The sequence below is a fragment of the Anguilla rostrata genome, chromosome 18 (genome assembly GCF_018555375.3).
Source record: "Anguilla rostrata isolate EN2019 chromosome 18, ASM1855537v3, whole genome shotgun sequence".
In the NCBI taxonomy this organism is placed as follows: domain Eukaryota; kingdom Metazoa; phylum Chordata; class Actinopteri; order Anguilliformes; family Anguillidae; genus Anguilla; species Anguilla rostrata.
In genome coordinates this window covers 17,784,899-17,802,319 of record NC_057950.1, presented here as the reverse complement: position 1 = coordinate 17,802,319, position 17,421 = coordinate 17,784,899, and the positions used below count along the sequence as shown (strand labels likewise).

General features: G+C 48.3%; 1 protein-coding gene across 1 annotated transcript in view; it reads left to right on the top strand.

The window, feature by feature from the left end:
* The window catches only part of LOC135245237 (cilia- and flagella-associated protein 46), a 49,839-nt gene that overhangs the window by 16,857 nt on the left and 15,561 nt on the right, over positions 1-17,421 (top strand). Inside the window, exons 22-47 of the mRNA XM_064318153.1 lie at positions 14-195; positions 1,454-1,585; positions 1,996-2,161; positions 2,503-2,581; positions 2,885-3,033; positions 4,099-4,296; positions 5,694-5,847; positions 6,049-6,108; positions 6,235-6,449; positions 6,552-6,665; positions 6,878-7,057; positions 7,475-7,623; positions 7,857-7,955; positions 8,077-8,167; positions 8,430-8,579; positions 8,983-9,183; positions 9,288-9,394; positions 9,868-10,038; positions 10,224-10,359; positions 10,852-11,049; positions 12,065-12,295; positions 12,485-12,583; positions 13,102-13,281; positions 13,456-13,635; positions 13,800-13,897; positions 17,255-17,331. Of these exons, the coding sequence (XP_064174223.1) occupies positions 14-195; positions 1,454-1,585; positions 1,996-2,161; positions 2,503-2,581; positions 2,885-3,033; positions 4,099-4,296; positions 5,694-5,847; positions 6,049-6,108; positions 6,235-6,449; positions 6,552-6,665; positions 6,878-7,057; positions 7,475-7,623; positions 7,857-7,955; positions 8,077-8,167; positions 8,430-8,579; positions 8,983-9,183; positions 9,288-9,394; positions 9,868-10,038; positions 10,224-10,359; positions 10,852-11,049; positions 12,065-12,295; positions 12,485-12,583; positions 13,102-13,281; positions 13,456-13,635; positions 13,800-13,897; positions 17,255-17,331 (3,796 nt within the window). The remainder of the gene's footprint in view (positions 1-13; positions 196-1,453; positions 1,586-1,995; positions 2,162-2,502; positions 2,582-2,884; positions 3,034-4,098; positions 4,297-5,693; positions 5,848-6,048; positions 6,109-6,234; positions 6,450-6,551; positions 6,666-6,877; positions 7,058-7,474; positions 7,624-7,856; positions 7,956-8,076; positions 8,168-8,429; positions 8,580-8,982; positions 9,184-9,287; positions 9,395-9,867; positions 10,039-10,223; positions 10,360-10,851; positions 11,050-12,064; positions 12,296-12,484; positions 12,584-13,101; positions 13,282-13,455; positions 13,636-13,799; positions 13,898-17,254; positions 17,332-17,421) is intronic.

Sequence of the window (17,421 nt, the reverse complement as noted above, 5' to 3'; positions counted from 1 at the left end):
TGTCTTCTCCCAGCTGGTGAGAATGGCGTCTGAGTGCGTGTGGACGGACCCGCTGGTGGAGCTGCAGGTGTGGACACACCTGGCCCATTTTTCCCATCAGGCCCAAGAAGGGGAGCTTGTGATGACTTGCTCCCAGAATGCACTGCAGCTGGAAGCACCCGCCTTGAAGAAGGTGAAGGTCGCGACGCTTGCTCTGTGAGTTTCCATCGCCGTCTCTCCGGAGAGAAAAGCCTCCACTGAGCTTTCAGTTTAAAAACAAATCCACCAAGCTTTCAGTTTAAAAACAAATCCACCGAGCTTTCAGTTAAAAAAACTAAATAAAACAGTAACTCCCCATCCTGTTCTCACCATAATGACTCACATTTTAAATCTTGCTTTGTTGATACTGCTCTGACATCATTAGACACTCGTCCATTGCAGACATGTACGGCTCTGAGAATGGTGACATCGGTTCTGCATATTCTGCATAGATTTGCAGTGAACGGCTCCATGTTCCTGTTACTTTCTCTGGTATTCCCCTCTTGAGACAGCCCGGGACACGTCTGCACGGATGGGACGCATAGAGACTTCTCTAATGTAGCGCTGCCGGTGCAGAGCCTTTTATGTGCCCTGATGGTGCCATTCAATGTCTGGTTTTATATCATTCAGCCATTTACATCAGCATGGAGTAGAAAGGCCCTCTAGTGTCCATTCAGGATCATTACACTTTATATCATACTGGAGTGAGCTCTACTTAAGTCATTTCATTACTGTATGACTTGTATGCATGTAAAAGTCTCTAATATAGTTTATTTTCACATTGCTGGAGATGGAGATAATTTGTAGACATAGAGATAGATTGCTATGCCTCATGGTGAACAGAGAAAACTCAGGGAAAATGCTTGACCAACTGCCTTTCATTACCTCAAATTATATCACAAAAGTATCCACCAAACATTGGGAAGAAGGGGAGGAAAAAAAGGAACCAAAAGAAGAGCCAGGCCTATGCCTTTTATAGAGCCCAGTAATGATGAGGCCACTGGTATCAGCTGGTCTGATTGGCAGTGAGCCAGGGACACTGTAATGTCTGTGAGTGGGGCTGGCGCTGTCCAGGGTCCTGCAGCTCTCCCAGGCCACTCAAACACCTGCGGTGCTGATCATGAAACTAATTCTAACATTTCCAACAGTAAGATACATTAGTCTGCTCAATTATGTGGGTATGAACTAATATATATAGGAAGGTGTAATGAGTTACTTGTTTTACCACAAATGCTAATTATATCTTCATTTTTGTTTTATGTCGGTATTACATTTATTTCATACTACGTGTTTTATGCCAAAAAGAGAAATTGTTGCAAAATATTGCATTAATCATCATGTTTGTTAATGCAGTGATTCCGTTTTTTGTGCCAGTACTGTATATGCAAAATGAATGCAAGGCATATGAATAGCATTGTGTGGCTCTTTTTTAAAGGTACAGCAGCCAGCAGGTGTTTGAGATGCTGAGCAGGGTGGCCTGTTTGAGGGGGCTGGGGATGGTGCAGAAGTCTAAGGGACACCCTGACCTGTACAGAGCGGGTTTCCACACCCTGCAGTCCAGTGTGAGGTACGCCCCGAACCCGCCGCACCTCTACACCCTCCGGCCCAAAGTGGGCACAGCCCAGCCAGGCTTTTTAAAGGGGCCCTTAGGTTGGGACAGACACAGTATGAACACACACAGACTGACACTACTGTAAGCATACAGTGTGTGGGAGTATGTTTATTATCCTTAAAACGTTTTTGCTGTTCAGCGGACAATGGAGAGTGCTGTGCTCGCGAAGGCTCCAGTGCTGTAAAGTAGTGTGTGTTAGGTATCATGTGTTGTTATGGAGCAGTGTGTGTTAGGGATCATGCGTTATTGTGGAGCAGTGTGTGTTAGGGATCATGTGTTATTGTGGAGCAGTGTGTGTTAGGTACAGTATCTGTATGAAGGCTGGTGAGGTGCGGCACTAACCCAGGCCTGGATCTCGTGTTTAGTTATGCAGAGAAGGCCGGGAGCCAGGCCCTTTGCATGGAGGGGGCCAGGCATTACTGGAACTCCTGCCTCCCCCTGCTGCGGACCCCCCAGGAGAGACAGCAGCTCCAGAACTCCGTAGAGAAGATCCTCAGAGCCATGGCCAGTACCAGCTCCAGAGATGGAAAGGTGGGTCCTCCCCACCTCACAGTATCTGTAAGGCTCCCCTCTGCAATGGTCTGTATGGTACGGTCCCAGTTTTGCGCCTTACGGTATCATACGTTATTTACATCACATTATGCGTTTGTATGTGCAGATGCTGTTATGCAACTTTCAACACTGTTTTAATATACGGTTTATTATACAGCTGAGTACTTACCCAAGGAATTATGGTTGAGTACCTACCTTACCATTGAGAGCAATGGCTTCACTCCACCTGGGATTTGAAGCCTAGTTCCCTAACCTCGGTATGATACCCTCCCTCCCCCCATGCCATCATTCACTGCTACTCTCTGTGACCTGTTTTACAGGAAGAGGGAACTAAGACCCCTGTAAAAGCGGCCTCTGACTCCTCTCTGGGTGCTGCGAGCCCAGGTCTGGAGATTTTGGGTGAGCGGGTGCGAGTCACGTGTCACAAACGGAGTATGGCAAATCTTTTCTGCTCCTGTCATGTGATATCAAAGCCAGCTCATTGGTCAGTGGTAATGGAGGCATCCTGTACTCTCCTGGAGAGAAACCTGATTGGTTAGGAATGGGAAACAGTTCAGTCTTACTGCAAATGTCAAATATGGCTTCTTTGTTTAATCATAAATCAACTCTAAGTTCCCTTGAAATCAGTGCTGTGCAGTGTAACTGCTGTGCTTAGATTAGATTTGATTGGATGAACCTTTATTGAGCTGCTTCTCTGTGCAGGTGCTGTCAGACCAGATGATGACCTCACTCTGAGAGCTGCATTCTATGGCCTCCTCTTCTGTATCCATGGCAACAGGAATGACTGGCGGGCAGGGCTGCGGGTGCTGGACCAGGCGGTCAGGGAAATGCCCCGGACTAGACACAGGCTGTGAGTGCAAGAGCCACCCTCCCCCATCCTCAAAAAATCAACCTGATCTAGGATCATCATCATCTTGCGCTGCCTCTAAACCAGAATCTCAATTCAGTTTGAACAGCTGATCCAGGGTCAGTTTTGAGAGCACATGGAAAAGAATGGATTTGTATGTTGGGTCCTGTGATGTGCGTTTTGTCTGCCTGTTAGGCTGTGGTCTTAATCAGGGACCCCCTACTGGTAGGGGATGTGTTCCAATGGGAACCTGCTGTGGAAGCGAGTGGGAGGGGGGTAAGGGAGTGGGGTTATTCTCAGGCTATGGGCAGTCTAACATACCCCCCACAGGGTGTACATCCAACACAGTGCTTTATATCAGCAGAAATGGAGAGTAATGATGTACAGAGATATAACAGAGATATATGTACAGAGATACAACACTCCTACTGCATAGTGCTTTGAGCTGCCTTACAGCAGTGTCCAACTGGCTGCCCTTTAAACTGTGTGTGTGTGTGTGTGTGTGTGTGTCCTACAGGCCGCTCTTTAAACTGTGTGTGTGTGTGTGTGTGTGTGTGTGTGTCCTACAGGCCACTCTTTAAACTGTGTGTGTGTGTGTGTCCTACAGGCCACTCTTTAAACTGTGTGTGTGTGTGTGTGTGTGTTGTGTGTGTGTCCTACAGCGCTCTTTAACAGCTGTGGTGTGTGTCTACAGCACTTTAATGTTGTGTGGTGTGTGTGTGTGTGTGTGTGTGTGTGCGTGTGTCCTACAGGCCACTCACAGGTGTGGGGTGTGTGTGCGGTGTCTAGCCTCTTTAAACTGTGTGTGTGTGTGTGTATGTGTGTCCTAAGGCATCTTTTACAGCGTGTGTGGGGTGTGTCTACAGGCCCCTTAACAGTGTGGTGTGTTTGTTGGGTGTCCTAAGGCCACTCTTTAACAGCGTGTGTGTGTGTGTGTGGTGTGTCCTACAGGCACTCTTAACTGTGTGTGTGTGTGTGTGTGTGTGCCTACAGGCCACTCTTTAACAGGTGTGTGTGTGCGTGTGCTACAGCCACTCTTTAAGTGGTGTGTTGTGTCGGTGTCCTACAGGCTCATGTGTGCGGCTCAGCGCTCTTACAGCGTGCAGTGGCCCGGGCCAGGCTGGGGGAGACCTTCCTCATGGACATGCAGCGTTTTGGGGACGAGGGCGAGGAGTGCCTGTCCCACATGTGGCACCACATGGCCCACTGCTCCACAGCTCCAGAGCACAAACTGGCCTGCTTCCAGAACGCCATCACATCCCTGCAGGTCAGAACCGCATTCCCACAGACCCTTCGACCATCTTACAGAATACACATCACATCCTGCACAGACGCATCCAGAGCCTTACAAACACATCACATCCTTACAGAATACCACACATCCTTACAGAACACCACCTCATCCTTACAGAATCACATCACATCCTCAGGAATACCATCATTCCTACAGAACCCCACCTTCAGAATGACATCACACCTGAGGTCAGAACACATTCCACAGACCCCTTACAGAGACATACATCTACAGATACACATCACATCCCTGCAGGTCAGAACCGCATTCCCACAGACCCTTTACAGAACACATCCTTACAGAATACACATCACATCCCTGCAGGTCAGGACCGCATTCCCACAGAGCCCCTTACAGAACACATCACATCCTTACAGAATACCATCACATCCTTACAGAACACCACCTCATCCTTACAGAACACATCACATCCTTACAGAATACCATCATATCCTTACAGAACACCACCTCATCCTTACAGAATGCACATCACATCCCTGCAGGTCAGAACCACATTCCCACAGAACCCCACGTTTTTAATAGCGAAGATAGAAATTGCAAATATATAAACAGCAAAGATTACATGACATTTTTTTGCTATCGTTCTTATCCATTGCTGTTTCATGGGGGTTCTAACAGGGCTTCGCCGGTTGCACCTGAACGTTCTGTTATCTCGACTCGATCGCAGACCGAACGTGTTGAATTTAGGGTCTGTTTTTGCGGGAAGGGTAGTCGCTCCCAGCCATCCCGTGTGGGTGGACACGTCCGCGCGGTGGGAATTTGGGAGGTGTCATTCTCAAGGTCTCCTCATCCATAATGCAGAACCCGCGCTCCCTCTGAACACAAGCACACTTCCCTCACGAGACACAACTCATGTATTTTTCATCTTTCTTTGCATTCTGCGTGTGTACTGTCCTGCATTATACCGTGCTATCTTAAGACACGCACGTGTTTCTTTGGTTCCACTGGCACCGGATGTTACACTATAGTGTGAATATATTAGCGGAGAGACGCATTATGTTAGCGTGCTGGAGCGTAGCCTGGCAGTGGAAGTTACTCTGGAGAGGACGGTCGTCTCTATGTGCGCAACGATGAAATAGTGATGGTGTCTGATGCCTGAAAGGAATTCATCATCAATAGGAAAGCAGTGCGGGCTGGAAGACAGCGTTCTTATTTTAATGGTGGCTATTTTTAACAAGAAAGCCGTCAAGTCCCGCGCCTTATTTCAAACTCTTCAGAGCTCAGAGAAGCATTTTCAGAAACGGCTTCTGGAGGCTGCTTTTTGAACGTGAAACATCTGAGTGATATCTTTGTTCAGAGAAAGCCCTTCATTGTCCTTTGTGTTGCCGTCGGTTTCCTCGCGTCCCCAGGGCCCCGCCAGTCGCTGGCTGAAAGTTGAGTGCCTGCTGGAGTTTGGGGCATGGCTGTACTGGGCCCACTTCCCCTCGGCCGACGCCATGCACCCCATCCGCTGGGCGGAGGACATGCTGCTGCACATGCAGGCCGGGGACCAGCGGGACGGCGGTAATGCACAGCACCACTGCACTGTTACCGTGACAGTACTACACCGCGTTGTCCCCACGGCAACAGCATTGTATTAATGACAATGTACAACACCTTCCTGACACACTGCCTCTTTGTACCCTGATGTTGTTCCAGACTGGCAATGGCCTGTATGTGTTTATGAATCGCTGTTATTTTTCCTCTTTATTGTCTGTTGTGCAGAAGATTCTGGATCCGAGATCAGTAAGCAGAAAGACGAGGAGCTGAAGGCTCCCCTGACAGGTATTCACAGACTGAGTCTGTTTTAGTGTGCTTTTTATGTGTCTTTTGGTGTTTTGTGTGTGTGTGTGTGTGTGTGTGTTCGTGTATATATATATGCTTTGTATGCATGTGTTTATGTTTCTGCAGAGGAGGCAGAGCTGGTCCCAGTGAAGCAGGAGTCTCAGGTAGGGGTGGAGAGCTCAGTCTCCAGCCTCTCTCTCTCTGACCTGAGGGACGTGCAGCAGCTGGAGGGGCTGCTCAGAGTCCACACCCTGCTGGCGGCCATGACAGGCGGGGGCGGGGCCCCCCCACACCTGCAGCACTGCCTGCTGGCCTACACCTGCGTCCTGCGCATCTGGCAGGTCAGCTCTCACTGACATTATGTGTGTGTGAGAGAGTGTGTGAGAATGTGTGTGGGGTGTGTGTGCTCTTCTGTGAGCGCTCTGGTGCTCTTCCCCCTGTAGGTGTCTCTGGGCGCTGCAGGTGAAGTGATCACAGAGGTGACAGACAGTCAGGCACCTCTCCCTCCCCAGGCCCCTGCCTCAGCAAGGAGAGACAAAGGGAAGAAGCCTAAAGAGGTTTGGGGTCTTTCCTTCAGCTCCAATGTAGGCTTACAAAAGTCATCGCCTTAGAAACTGTGAGAAGCACCACAGACACTTAGCATAGCTATGATGCTTTATAGAGACAAGCCTGAAGTGCTGGTTCTGAAGTCAGAGCAGTGTGAGGAACGGCTTCATTACTAATTCTGCCTGTGCTGATCGCACGCTGTCCCTCTCCTGTCCTGGGACAGCCCCTTCAGCTCACTGCTGAGGACAAGCCCAAACGGAAGGGTCCGGCGGAGGTCCCGGCGGAAGTCCCGCCCACTGGCCCGGAGGAGTGGGCGCGGTTTCACTGCCCCCCAGAGGTGCGTCAGGCCTTCAGGCGCGACAGAAGCCCCCGAACCGTCAACCAGCACAGCGTCAGCAAGCAGGCAAGTCTGTTCACTGAGCCTCCTTCTGCTTATGTTCACTTTCTTAGCTTACTGAGTCCCTCTCAGGTGGATCTGTTCAGAGCTTCTGAAAGCACACTCAGATGAGTATTCACTCAAACAGATTAGTGTTCTCTCAGACTCAGGTGAGTCTGTTCACTCAGGCTCAGGTGAGTCTGTTCACTCGGTCTCAGGTGAGTCTGTTCACTCGGGACTCAGGTGAGTCTGTTCACTCGGTCTCAGGTGAGTCTGTTCACTCGGGACTCAGGTGAGTCTGTTCACTCGGGACTCAGGTGAGTCTGTTCACTCGGGACTCAGGTGAGTCTGTTCACTCGGGCTCAGGTGAGTCTGTTCACTCGGTCTCAGGTGAGTCTGTTCACTCAGGTATTTGTGTATGTTGTTGTTTTGTGTCTGGATCAGACTCAGACTCTGTACTTCCTGGACCTGCTGGTGAAGGAGCTGAATTCATGTGCTCTGACCCACCTGACTCTACCTGTCCTCCACCTGGCTGAGGTCATCGCCCACGACCTGATGGACAGCAAGAGTGTCTCTGACCTGTACCGTCTCAGGTACACGTCTCTAAAGCACAGCACTGTAATCTGTACACTTATTATTATTATATTTACTATTATTTTTTAATGTGCCCAGAGTTCTGTATGTGCAGTATAAGGCTGTTTCCTTAATCATTGTTATTCCTTAGAAATAAAACTTGTCTTTCCCACAGGAGTTAGGTTGTGTAAAAAAATAAAAAATAAAACAATAAATACAGGTCAGTACTTGTATACTTTCTGGCCTCCCACAGGATAGCGAGGGCGTGTTCCCAGCTGAGACTGAGCGCGTCCGTGTCGTATCACGAGAAGCGCGTCGGCCCGGCTTATATCTACGAGGAGGAGCGCATGGCGTACGTACCGCCCCCCCAGGGGTGGCCTAGCCAATCAGAATCCTTTACCGTTACAGGGCTCTTCCTGTCCCGCTGTGGTGCATTTATCATGTCCTTTTCTCCAACCCTAACGTGTCCCAAGGTGTCGGGAAGCCGTGGCTTCGCTGAGAGAGGACCCCGGCCGTGACGCCAGCTCGGGACGGGGCAGAGCGCGGCAGGTTAGCGCTTGGCAGGTTAGCGCGCGGCAGGTTGGCGCGCGGCAGGTTGCGATGCGCGCAGGTGGGCCGGTTGCGCGCAGTGGCGCGATGCGGCAGTGCTTAGCGTGCGCGGCAGGTTAGGCGCGCGGCAGCGCGGCAGGTTAGCGCTCGGCAGGTTAGCGCGCGGCAGGTTAGCGCGCGGTAGGTTAGCGCGCAGAGGCTCACACCCGCCGTTTCCGCCGCTGCGGGGAGCTTCAGGGGCGATGTGAACACGCTTCCCTCCATGTTCACCCTGCAGGCCGCGACAGACAGCGCGGGTCTGGAGGGGGGGAAGGCGAGCGGGCGGTGTGCTCAGGGGATCTGGACCGAAAAGGCCGAAATGCTCCTGGGCCTGGGCCGGTACCAGCCGGCCAGAGAGCTGCTGGCTGAGGCCCACTTAGTCGCCATGGTGAGCGGATGAATGAGGATCAAACTTCTGCCTCTTATGTTTTATTTAATGTGCTTGTCAGTTTGAGTTGCCCTAAATTGACTGATGGACTGACATTTAAATAATGTGTGTGGTTTCTGCATTAGGAGTATGTACCCAGCAATGGATAGTTTAAGCTTGAGAAGATCCAGCAGATGTGTGTTTGCGTGTGTGTTTGTGTGTCTGTGTATGCACATGCATGTATATGTTATCCATACAATATGGGGGTTAGGCGTGCGTGTTTGTTTGTGTCTGTTTGTATGTGTGTCTATGTGTGTGTACTCATGCTTGCGTGTGTTATCCATGGGATGTGCGTTAGGCGTGTGTGTGTGTGCCTGTGTGTAGAACGGCCAATAGCAGTGTGCACACCTTGTGTTTGTCTCAGAAAGTGGGAGACAGAAGCTCACAGGCAAAGAGCTTGCTCCTCCTCGCTGAGCTGGCCAATCAGGAGCGTCATCACGGCCAGGCCCTGGCTCTGCTCAGGGAGGCCCAGGCCATTGGTGGGGATGAGGACTTCTGGTACCATGTGACCCTGTGCATGGTGAAGGCCACTCTGGATGGGGGCGGGGAGGAGAAAGAGACTCAGGTAAGCTTCCCTCCTCTCCTGCAGAGCGGATACCTGGAACAGTGCTGGTCCTAAAAACACAGGGATAAGCTCACTGGAGCGTGTCTGTGCTTTGCATGTGTCAGGCGTGTCGGATCCTGGAACACGCCAGCGCAGTTCTGCGGTCCGTTCTGGAAGAGAGGCCAAACAGAGGTCCAGGTCTGAGGTTCCTGGTGGCGTCTTTGGAGACCAGGTGAGGTCACAAGCTCACACTCTTAGATTTCCTTACTACAGGTGTCCCTGCAGTGTTTCTTTGTACTTACACCTGTAGTGCACTGTTCCCCTGATGCTTCAGAGACATGGACCCTGTACAGAAGGAGTCTCCACTTTACAGTCACAACTGTAAAGAGAAATGAGTAGCACATTGACTCACTTTAATAAACATGGTTCACTGCACTGAATTCATGTGTATGCTGCAAGTCGCTCACATGCTGATTAATAGAGCTTGGCAGACACATGCATCCAGGTTGACCTAAGGGACTTATGCTTTATATGGGGTGCATTAGCAATTCAAGCAAGTAAAAAAAGTTATTCTGCTGCACAGAAACTCATGATAATTAAACTTGTCTTAATAAACTCTTAATTAAATGATCTTACGATATCTCAATTATCTTAATCAAGCTCCAAGGCTGTAATCACTGTGCCTCGCCACTCCCCCTTGTGTAGGAGAGCGGTATTGCAGGTGAAGTCTCTCAAAACGTCCGCGTCGGTCCCAGAGGTGGTGGAGATGTTGACTGCGGCCTGCGACGCTCTCAGACACTCCGCAGATGAGTTTCTGCAGCTGGGCCACCAGGAGCACGGGGCCGAGGCTCTCCTGGAGCAGGCCGAGGCACTGAGGCAAGAATTTTTACAGCCCTCCACCGGCTGGCTTTTAGTCCGTCTGTCTGTCCATCTGTCTGCCTGCCAATCCATCTGTCTGTCCGTCTGTCTGTCTGTCTGCCAGCCTGCCCCTTTGTCCATGCATTTGCTTGTGGGCCTGTATCTGTGAACTGGTCGATATTACTGTGCCTTTTTTTCCTCAGAATACTGGCCAAACATGCTGACAGTGAAGAGGTGCAACGTCGCCACCTGCTGGATTCCTACTGTCTGATGCAGAAGGCCATTTCCAGACAGCAGGAGGTGGTGCTCACTGCGCTGAGCCTGCTGCCCGCTCAACCGGTAACCCTAAAAGCGCACTTAAACGTGCTTCCTGAAACAGGCCCTCCAGCTTTTATCTTGCATGTGACAATCGTGATTTGTCCTAGTCCTGACAATAGATGGCGCTCATAGCACATATCATTTTCTTGTGCATTGCATGGTTTGTGTTTTTGAACAGTGCGATTGTCTCTCTAAATAAGAATTAATAATAACAGTGAACAAGTGAAATTGTGAAAAGTGAAAGTTTTTTTTTTTTTTTAAAGATTCAAACCCGTGACCCTCAGGTCCACAATCCATCTTCCACACAACATGCAGTATTTAGTTCCGAATTGCATTTCCATATTTAAGAAAAATATGTATTGTTGCATATCAGTATTATTTGAATTTCACCACGTATAGTCTTATTTAATGTATACAAATGTGTGTGTTTGTATTTATGTGTGTGTATGCGTGTGTGTGTGTGTGTTTGTATGTGTGTGTGTGTGTGTGTGCGTGTGTGTCTCCTGTGATCAGACTCAAACCCTTAGCCTCCCTGCTGTGAGGAGGCTGGTCCGCTTCAGGCTGGCCCTGGCGGGGCTGGTGATTGACATGCTGGAGCGGGTGTGCAGGGAGCAGAAGGAGCGGGAGCGGCTGCGGGAGAGGCGGAGCTCCGTGGAGAGGACCGTGGAGGACTTCCTGCAGGGCTCCCCCGACCTGACCTCTCTACAGCAGGTGAGTGCCTCAGGAGGAGATGACCTATGACCTGACATTCATATCACACATGAGCATCTCTGGGGGATAATGACCTTTGACCTGGAATTCATGTCACGGGTGGGTGTACTAGAGGAGGCGACCTTTGACCTAACTTCTGTGTTACAGGTAAAATGAATTGTGGGTTTCTGGGATTCCAGATTCACTTCACTCCACAGTCTTCCATTACAGTGTAAAACCTGCAGTCTGAGGTGTGATAGCAGGGTGTTTTTCCAGGCTCAAAGGCATCCGGGGGACCCCTGTCATGAGTTTAAAAAGGCTATATTTCAAAAAGGATATATATTAAATATTTTCCTAAATCTATAGAGCCATTGCACAATGCTTATCACGTCTGGCCAGGGACCCCCCCTACAGTACCTTCCAAGACCCCAGGGGTCTGCAGAGCCCCTGTTGAAAATCTAGGCTGTACAGTCAGTGACAGAATGAATTGCTCTTGACTCTTGGGCTGTCTTCATGTTTTCCCCCAGATGTGGACTTTTCAGGGGAAAATGTGATTGGACAATGATTTTCCATGTAGTGCAATGACTTAAGAGTCACTGTACCTGTCTGTCTGTGCAGACACCAGCTGTGCTGTGTTCTAAACTCTCTTCAGTCAGGCTGAGCTGGAGTACAGTGCTGGTTTTCATGTTTAAATGGCTCCAGCTATGACTGGGTTCGAAAGCCTGAGGTACAGGCACGTGCCAAGTTTGTGCCAAATGGGCGTGGTTTCAAATCCACTTGAAAACGGTGCACGAAACGCCACATGCCAGTTCAGGAACTCTAGGCATTGGTGGCTCAGAAAGACAGTTATCACTGTGTGCAGGTGAGCCTGACGGACAGCGGAGGTAAAGCTGCCGATAGGGCGGGCGCTAACCACGCGAGCGCCGCCGCCGGGTTCATACGCTCCGCTCCATTTTAGAGTGCCGGGGCGTCCAAACAGAGCGCGCCGGGCGCTCCTGGTGTACCGGCGCCTGAGGGCGGTGCTTCCCCTCCGCAGGAGTGGCAGAGTGTGAGCCGGACCCTGGGGCAGGTGGCCCTGACCCAGCTGCAGACGGCGATCGGGCTCAGCGCCGACTGCGTGGAGGACAGGGCCGCGTCCCTGAGCATGCTGGGAAAGTGCCTGCTTCTGCTGGCCGTGCAGAGGGATCCCCTGTACCCCCCCATCCAGTGGGACGTCCCAAACGTGGCCCCTACACCTCCCGACACTGCTGATCCTGAAACAGTGAAGGTGGGGACAATAAGGATGATGTCAGTGAAGATAATAATAATGATACTAAGGAAAATGGGTTTAATGTAATCAAATGCACATTTTAAATGATCTCTGCATGGCGTTTCCAAAGTTTGCCGAAGCATTTTTTATCAGTATTTGTCAATGTATTATCAGATTCTTCAGGTTTAAATGGAAATTTTTTGACAGGATGGAAAGGGGGAGGAGTCAGAAACAGGGGCAGAAGACAGTCATGGACCCAGTGTGACAGACCAGAGGCAGAGCACGCCCACATCTACCAAACTGCAGGTATCCCTGTCCATCAGAGTGTTCCATCACCTCTGTGCTTCAATAAGGGTGTTTATAATCTTGCAGACACCTCTGCTTTTTAATAAGGATGTGTATATCATCTCTGTGCCTCTTAATCATGTTTATATGATGTTTTATCTTTAATCAGGGTGTTGAACACCTGTATTGCCTTTAATCGACATTTATACTTTCTAATTAGATGTATGTATCTCACTCTTTAACCAAGGCGATTATATCAGTAGCGACAGGCATCTCTATGTTTTTTAATCAGTGTGATTATATCAGTTGCTACAGGTATCCCTGGCCTTTAATCAGGGTGATTATATCAGTTGCTACAGGTATCTCTGCAGTTTTTAATCTGGGTTTGTTTATAATGAGCTACTGGTATCACTGGTATATTCATGTGCATCTTGGTTGCTGCTGTACTTTACTGTACTTTAATCTGGGGATATTCACCCTGAGCTAACCTGTGTATATTCCCTGTGTTGTAAACGCGCTGCTTCTGCTTGTGTCTGCAGGAGAAGAGGGACGCGGCCATGCAGCTGCTAGCCCAGGCCAGTGAGACGCTGGCCCAGGCTGTTGGCCTGTGTCTGCAGCACCAGCTCACCCACATCCTGCCCACCGCCTGCCTGACTGCCCTCGAGTGCCACGGCCAGTTCGACCCCAGCTCCACCGGCCAGTATCTGGCCTTGTACCAGGTAACCAAGGAATGAGTGTGTGTGTGTGTGTGTGTGTGTGTGTAGTGTATGAGTGTATAGTATGTGTGTGTGTGTGTGTGTAGTGTATGTAGTGTGTGTGTGTGTGTGCGCTTACATGCGTATGTGTTTGTGTTGTTTGAAGCCCATTGTGACGTTACTCATTTGTCTTTTCAGAGCAGTGTGTGCTGTGCTCAGATGGCAGAAGTGTTAAGAGCTGCCTGCAGTGACAGCAGTGAGTCCCAGCTCTCCGCTCTGCTCAACCTGCACACCAACCTGCAGGCCACAGCGCAGAGCGGGGAGCCTGCTAGCAGCCTGCTGGGGCCCACCAAGGACACACTCACACACCTCTCTAAGGTGCACCACCTGAACACAGCCCAATACCACCTGAACACCTGCTCAGCATATAGCATACTGTGAATATCCAAATATCCACAGTATACTTAACACTTAAATAATGAACGTCTATTGTGGTTGTTTGCGCCGTTTCTACTTTTTTGCTCTTTTTTTCCCCCCAACAGGCATACACACACCTGAACATTAACACAAACCACCTGAGCATTTTGGGCGAGCTCCCATCCACTTTCAGCATTTTGCTGCTCCAGCATTCTGAGGATGGGTAAGTCCAGCGCAGGCCTGTTTTATTAAATCAGTGTAATGCTGAGGCAGTGCTATGCTGACTGTTTGCACTCATTTAATACTCACTAGGACCGTATAACGCATCCTACCATAGCCTGTATGTGCCACTAGAGGGAACCATAACACATCAAAGTCAATTGTAGAAGCTTTATGTTGAGTGATATACTTTTATTGGTTTTAAAGTCAGTTATTATTTTCGGTCTCATTCTTTGAGCTGACACACACTCTCACTGTCACACACACTGGAATTGAGAGTCTTCCACGTGCCAAATGAAGGTTTCTGAGTTTAAACATAATGCAGCTAATGCATTGTACATTGAAAAAGCTCCACTACGTAAGAAGCATCTTTGCCCTACAGACGATGGATTATACTCAAAAAGATGAAGTAATAGAGAAGAACATCTTATTTTCCAAACTGAAAGAATCTGCACACCCTAAAGCCATAATCCGTAATCCCTATTTGTGGGTCTTATTTGTGACTTCCGCCCAGTGTTTAACACTAGAAAGGCCACGTTTCTTTACCTCCTGTCATTGCCAAGCCTGACGCCCAGTATTCATTAAAGCATTTATTTCTGCACCCACAGCCACCATTAAAGTTTATGATACCATATGCTGCAAAACTATTTTCTTAAAATAAGGGACACAACTGAATCAATTCCAACTTTTTTATTTCTAAAATATAGCGGTTTTGTTATCAAGGCATATTAGGTTACAGGCACACTGAGAAAAGCTCTAAAATGTGCAAAACAAGCCAAAACACAAAATGGAATAAAGTAGTTAAAAATGTTACGCCTCGTATTTATTTAAGTAATTTCTTCCATCATGAAAGTAGGCTACACTTCTCTCTTCCCCTGCTTCCGCTATTTGGAGTGCGCTTTTACGCACACACTGCCTCTCCTCTTGCTCATCGGGTCCACAAAGAATGCACAGCTTTGGTGGTTTGTGTGAGCAGGAACTGCATTTCCTCACCTGACACCGGGTTTTCAGAAAAGGTTATTCAGAGTCTCAGTTTCAGTGAAAAACTGAACAAGGCATTTTCTACAGTTATAAACCATCATTTCTACAACTACAACACCCAAAATTATTCATCCTCACTCTATATTCTTCAACTTCATCACACAATCGCAGTAAATGAATTTTGAGTGATTACATGTGCAAAATTATATTTGATAGCGCTTTATTGAGCAATTTGTATCAAAGTGTGTCTCATTCAGTTGCTGAATAGCGTGCCAGAGGAAAGAGTGACACATTCGCACCTGGCCTGGGTACCAACACCTGCTGCCTATTGTCTGGCTGGGGGTTTTTGTGGCACAAACTGACTTTATTTCTCTATGGATTAGATTTAAAAAATTTTTACAAACAGTTATTTTAAGCCCAAATATTTAGGAGGTCGTGAAAGGAGGACGGTACTGCATTTACGCTAACTTATAGTCTAAACGCCTCATGGCGTTGCCTCTGGCTTTTCTCGTGTTAAAGCTCACTCTGGCTTTTGGGGATGTGGTGTGGAATAGCAGTCGCGGACCTAAGGGCAGTGGTTAAGGATGGGTCATTCATTTGCATTTTAGCGACGACCCAAACTTGAGCTTTTATTGCTTGCCGGGGAACTCAGGGGAAGAGGCCTGAGCTCCCTGTATCTGTTCCATATTTCCAGCACGGCTTCCTTCCCAACTTGCAATTTTCCAACTGCATTTTTGTGCTGTGCCTCGGTCCCTCCGTGATGAGGTCAGGGCTTTCTCAGGAAGCACTCGCTCTTGGGGTTGTCATAACAACATGCCAATGGGAACGTGTGTATTGGTCTGAAACCATGCTATCCCTGACATTAAAGCCAGATTAATGGCCAGTGGCTGCTCATGGCAAATAGACTTCACTCGTGATCAGGTGACTCTGTGCACGCTTCCCTCAGGCCTGCCTAGCCTCTTAATAAAGCATCGATAATGGAAAAGGCCGACTGTTCTCAGGCCTAACGATTAGCGTATTTAGCGACAGTTAAGTTGATCCACGCTGAAGACTGGACAAAAATAAAGTAACAACGGACTATGTGAAAACGTCATGTCATTGCACTAATTGAGCCTTTGATTTTCATCGTAATATCATTTCATTGTGCATCGGTCTCACATGAAGGCATGTTCTGAGTAATATGACAGATTTCTAAACATGGCAGAAAGCTCAGACCAGTAAACGCATTGGATTGATTCTTAAATATTCTTGTCTTCTTAACTCTTAACTTTTAGTCATGGGATTTGAATTAGGCTAATGAGTGACATAAATGTACTGAAATAAAAAAGAATTATTATAATGAAACTAAAGATCCACTCAGAAAATAGCAAGTGCAGTCAGTGCTCTAATGTGCAACAGGTATGAGCAGTATGTGAATGTCATGTAACTGCAGAACCCACACCCAAATATCTGGTGAACACAAGTACATGAATATACCATGTTTTTAGTCGCGAATCTAAAAGGCTGGTTTTGTTCACATCTATTTTTCAAGTTCAAATGGACCTCTTCAGTATTTCTTGGAATAACTTAACAGAACTGGACCATGTTGAATGAATTGATTTTGTGACTGCTGTTACTTTGAATACAAGTTGTCTGAATATTTGTCTCCATACAATGAAGTGGCCGACTTATCGCAGAAAACAAATGACACCTCTTTTGCATCAAGAAAATCCTAGTATTGCCCGCCTGCCATGTTAGCCGAGTCTTCCTCTTGCAACACCAAGTTGTGGTCATTGACAGGTCTACGCATTGCGTGGCTTTTAAATAGACTTTCAGGTCTTTAAGAATCTGTGCTCATTGCGAGTGATTATTTGCAATCTTTGTGAAGGCAGCGTGGTCTGTATTGAGCATACAATTAGCATAAAAATGAGTCATTTGAAATTTATGCAGATAACAGAATTTTAATATGCATGACCCAGACAGTACACTGTGGCACCATAACCCTGATAGGCATACACTATTGTGCTCCCCCCCCCCCCCCCCATGCCTCTGATGCTTTGTGAATTGTACATCAGATTTTTCTTGTACTGGGTTCAACAGGCATGAAAGCATCACAGTCCTTTTGTGGATTCCGCCTTGTGTTACTAAATAGCTTTTTCACTCTTTTGTGTGAACACAGGGAGGTGGAGTTTGACAATGTGCTCGTTATGTTCCTGTTATTCAGAAGTCCAGCTCACGGGGCACAACTGTCAGTACACAAAAAATAAAGAAAAACACAAGAAAATAAAGAATCAGCTGCTAATTACGGCTGAGATAAAAAAAATGATTTCTCTTTGAAGAGCCTGTGTGGATTGGTGGCTGTTAGCATATATGCTAACGCGTGTTTTGACTGTCTCCGCAGGTCTGCTCTCTACGGAGCCCTTTTTGAGAAGGCGAAGCCCGCGGACAGCCAGAGGGGAAAGGGCCCTCCCCCAGCAGGTATTTGTGTTCGTCTGTCGGACATGTCGCTTTGTTTGAGAGCAGCGCAGGCCGGCTCTGGCCCAGGAGAGAGGCAGGGCACGCTGTGTT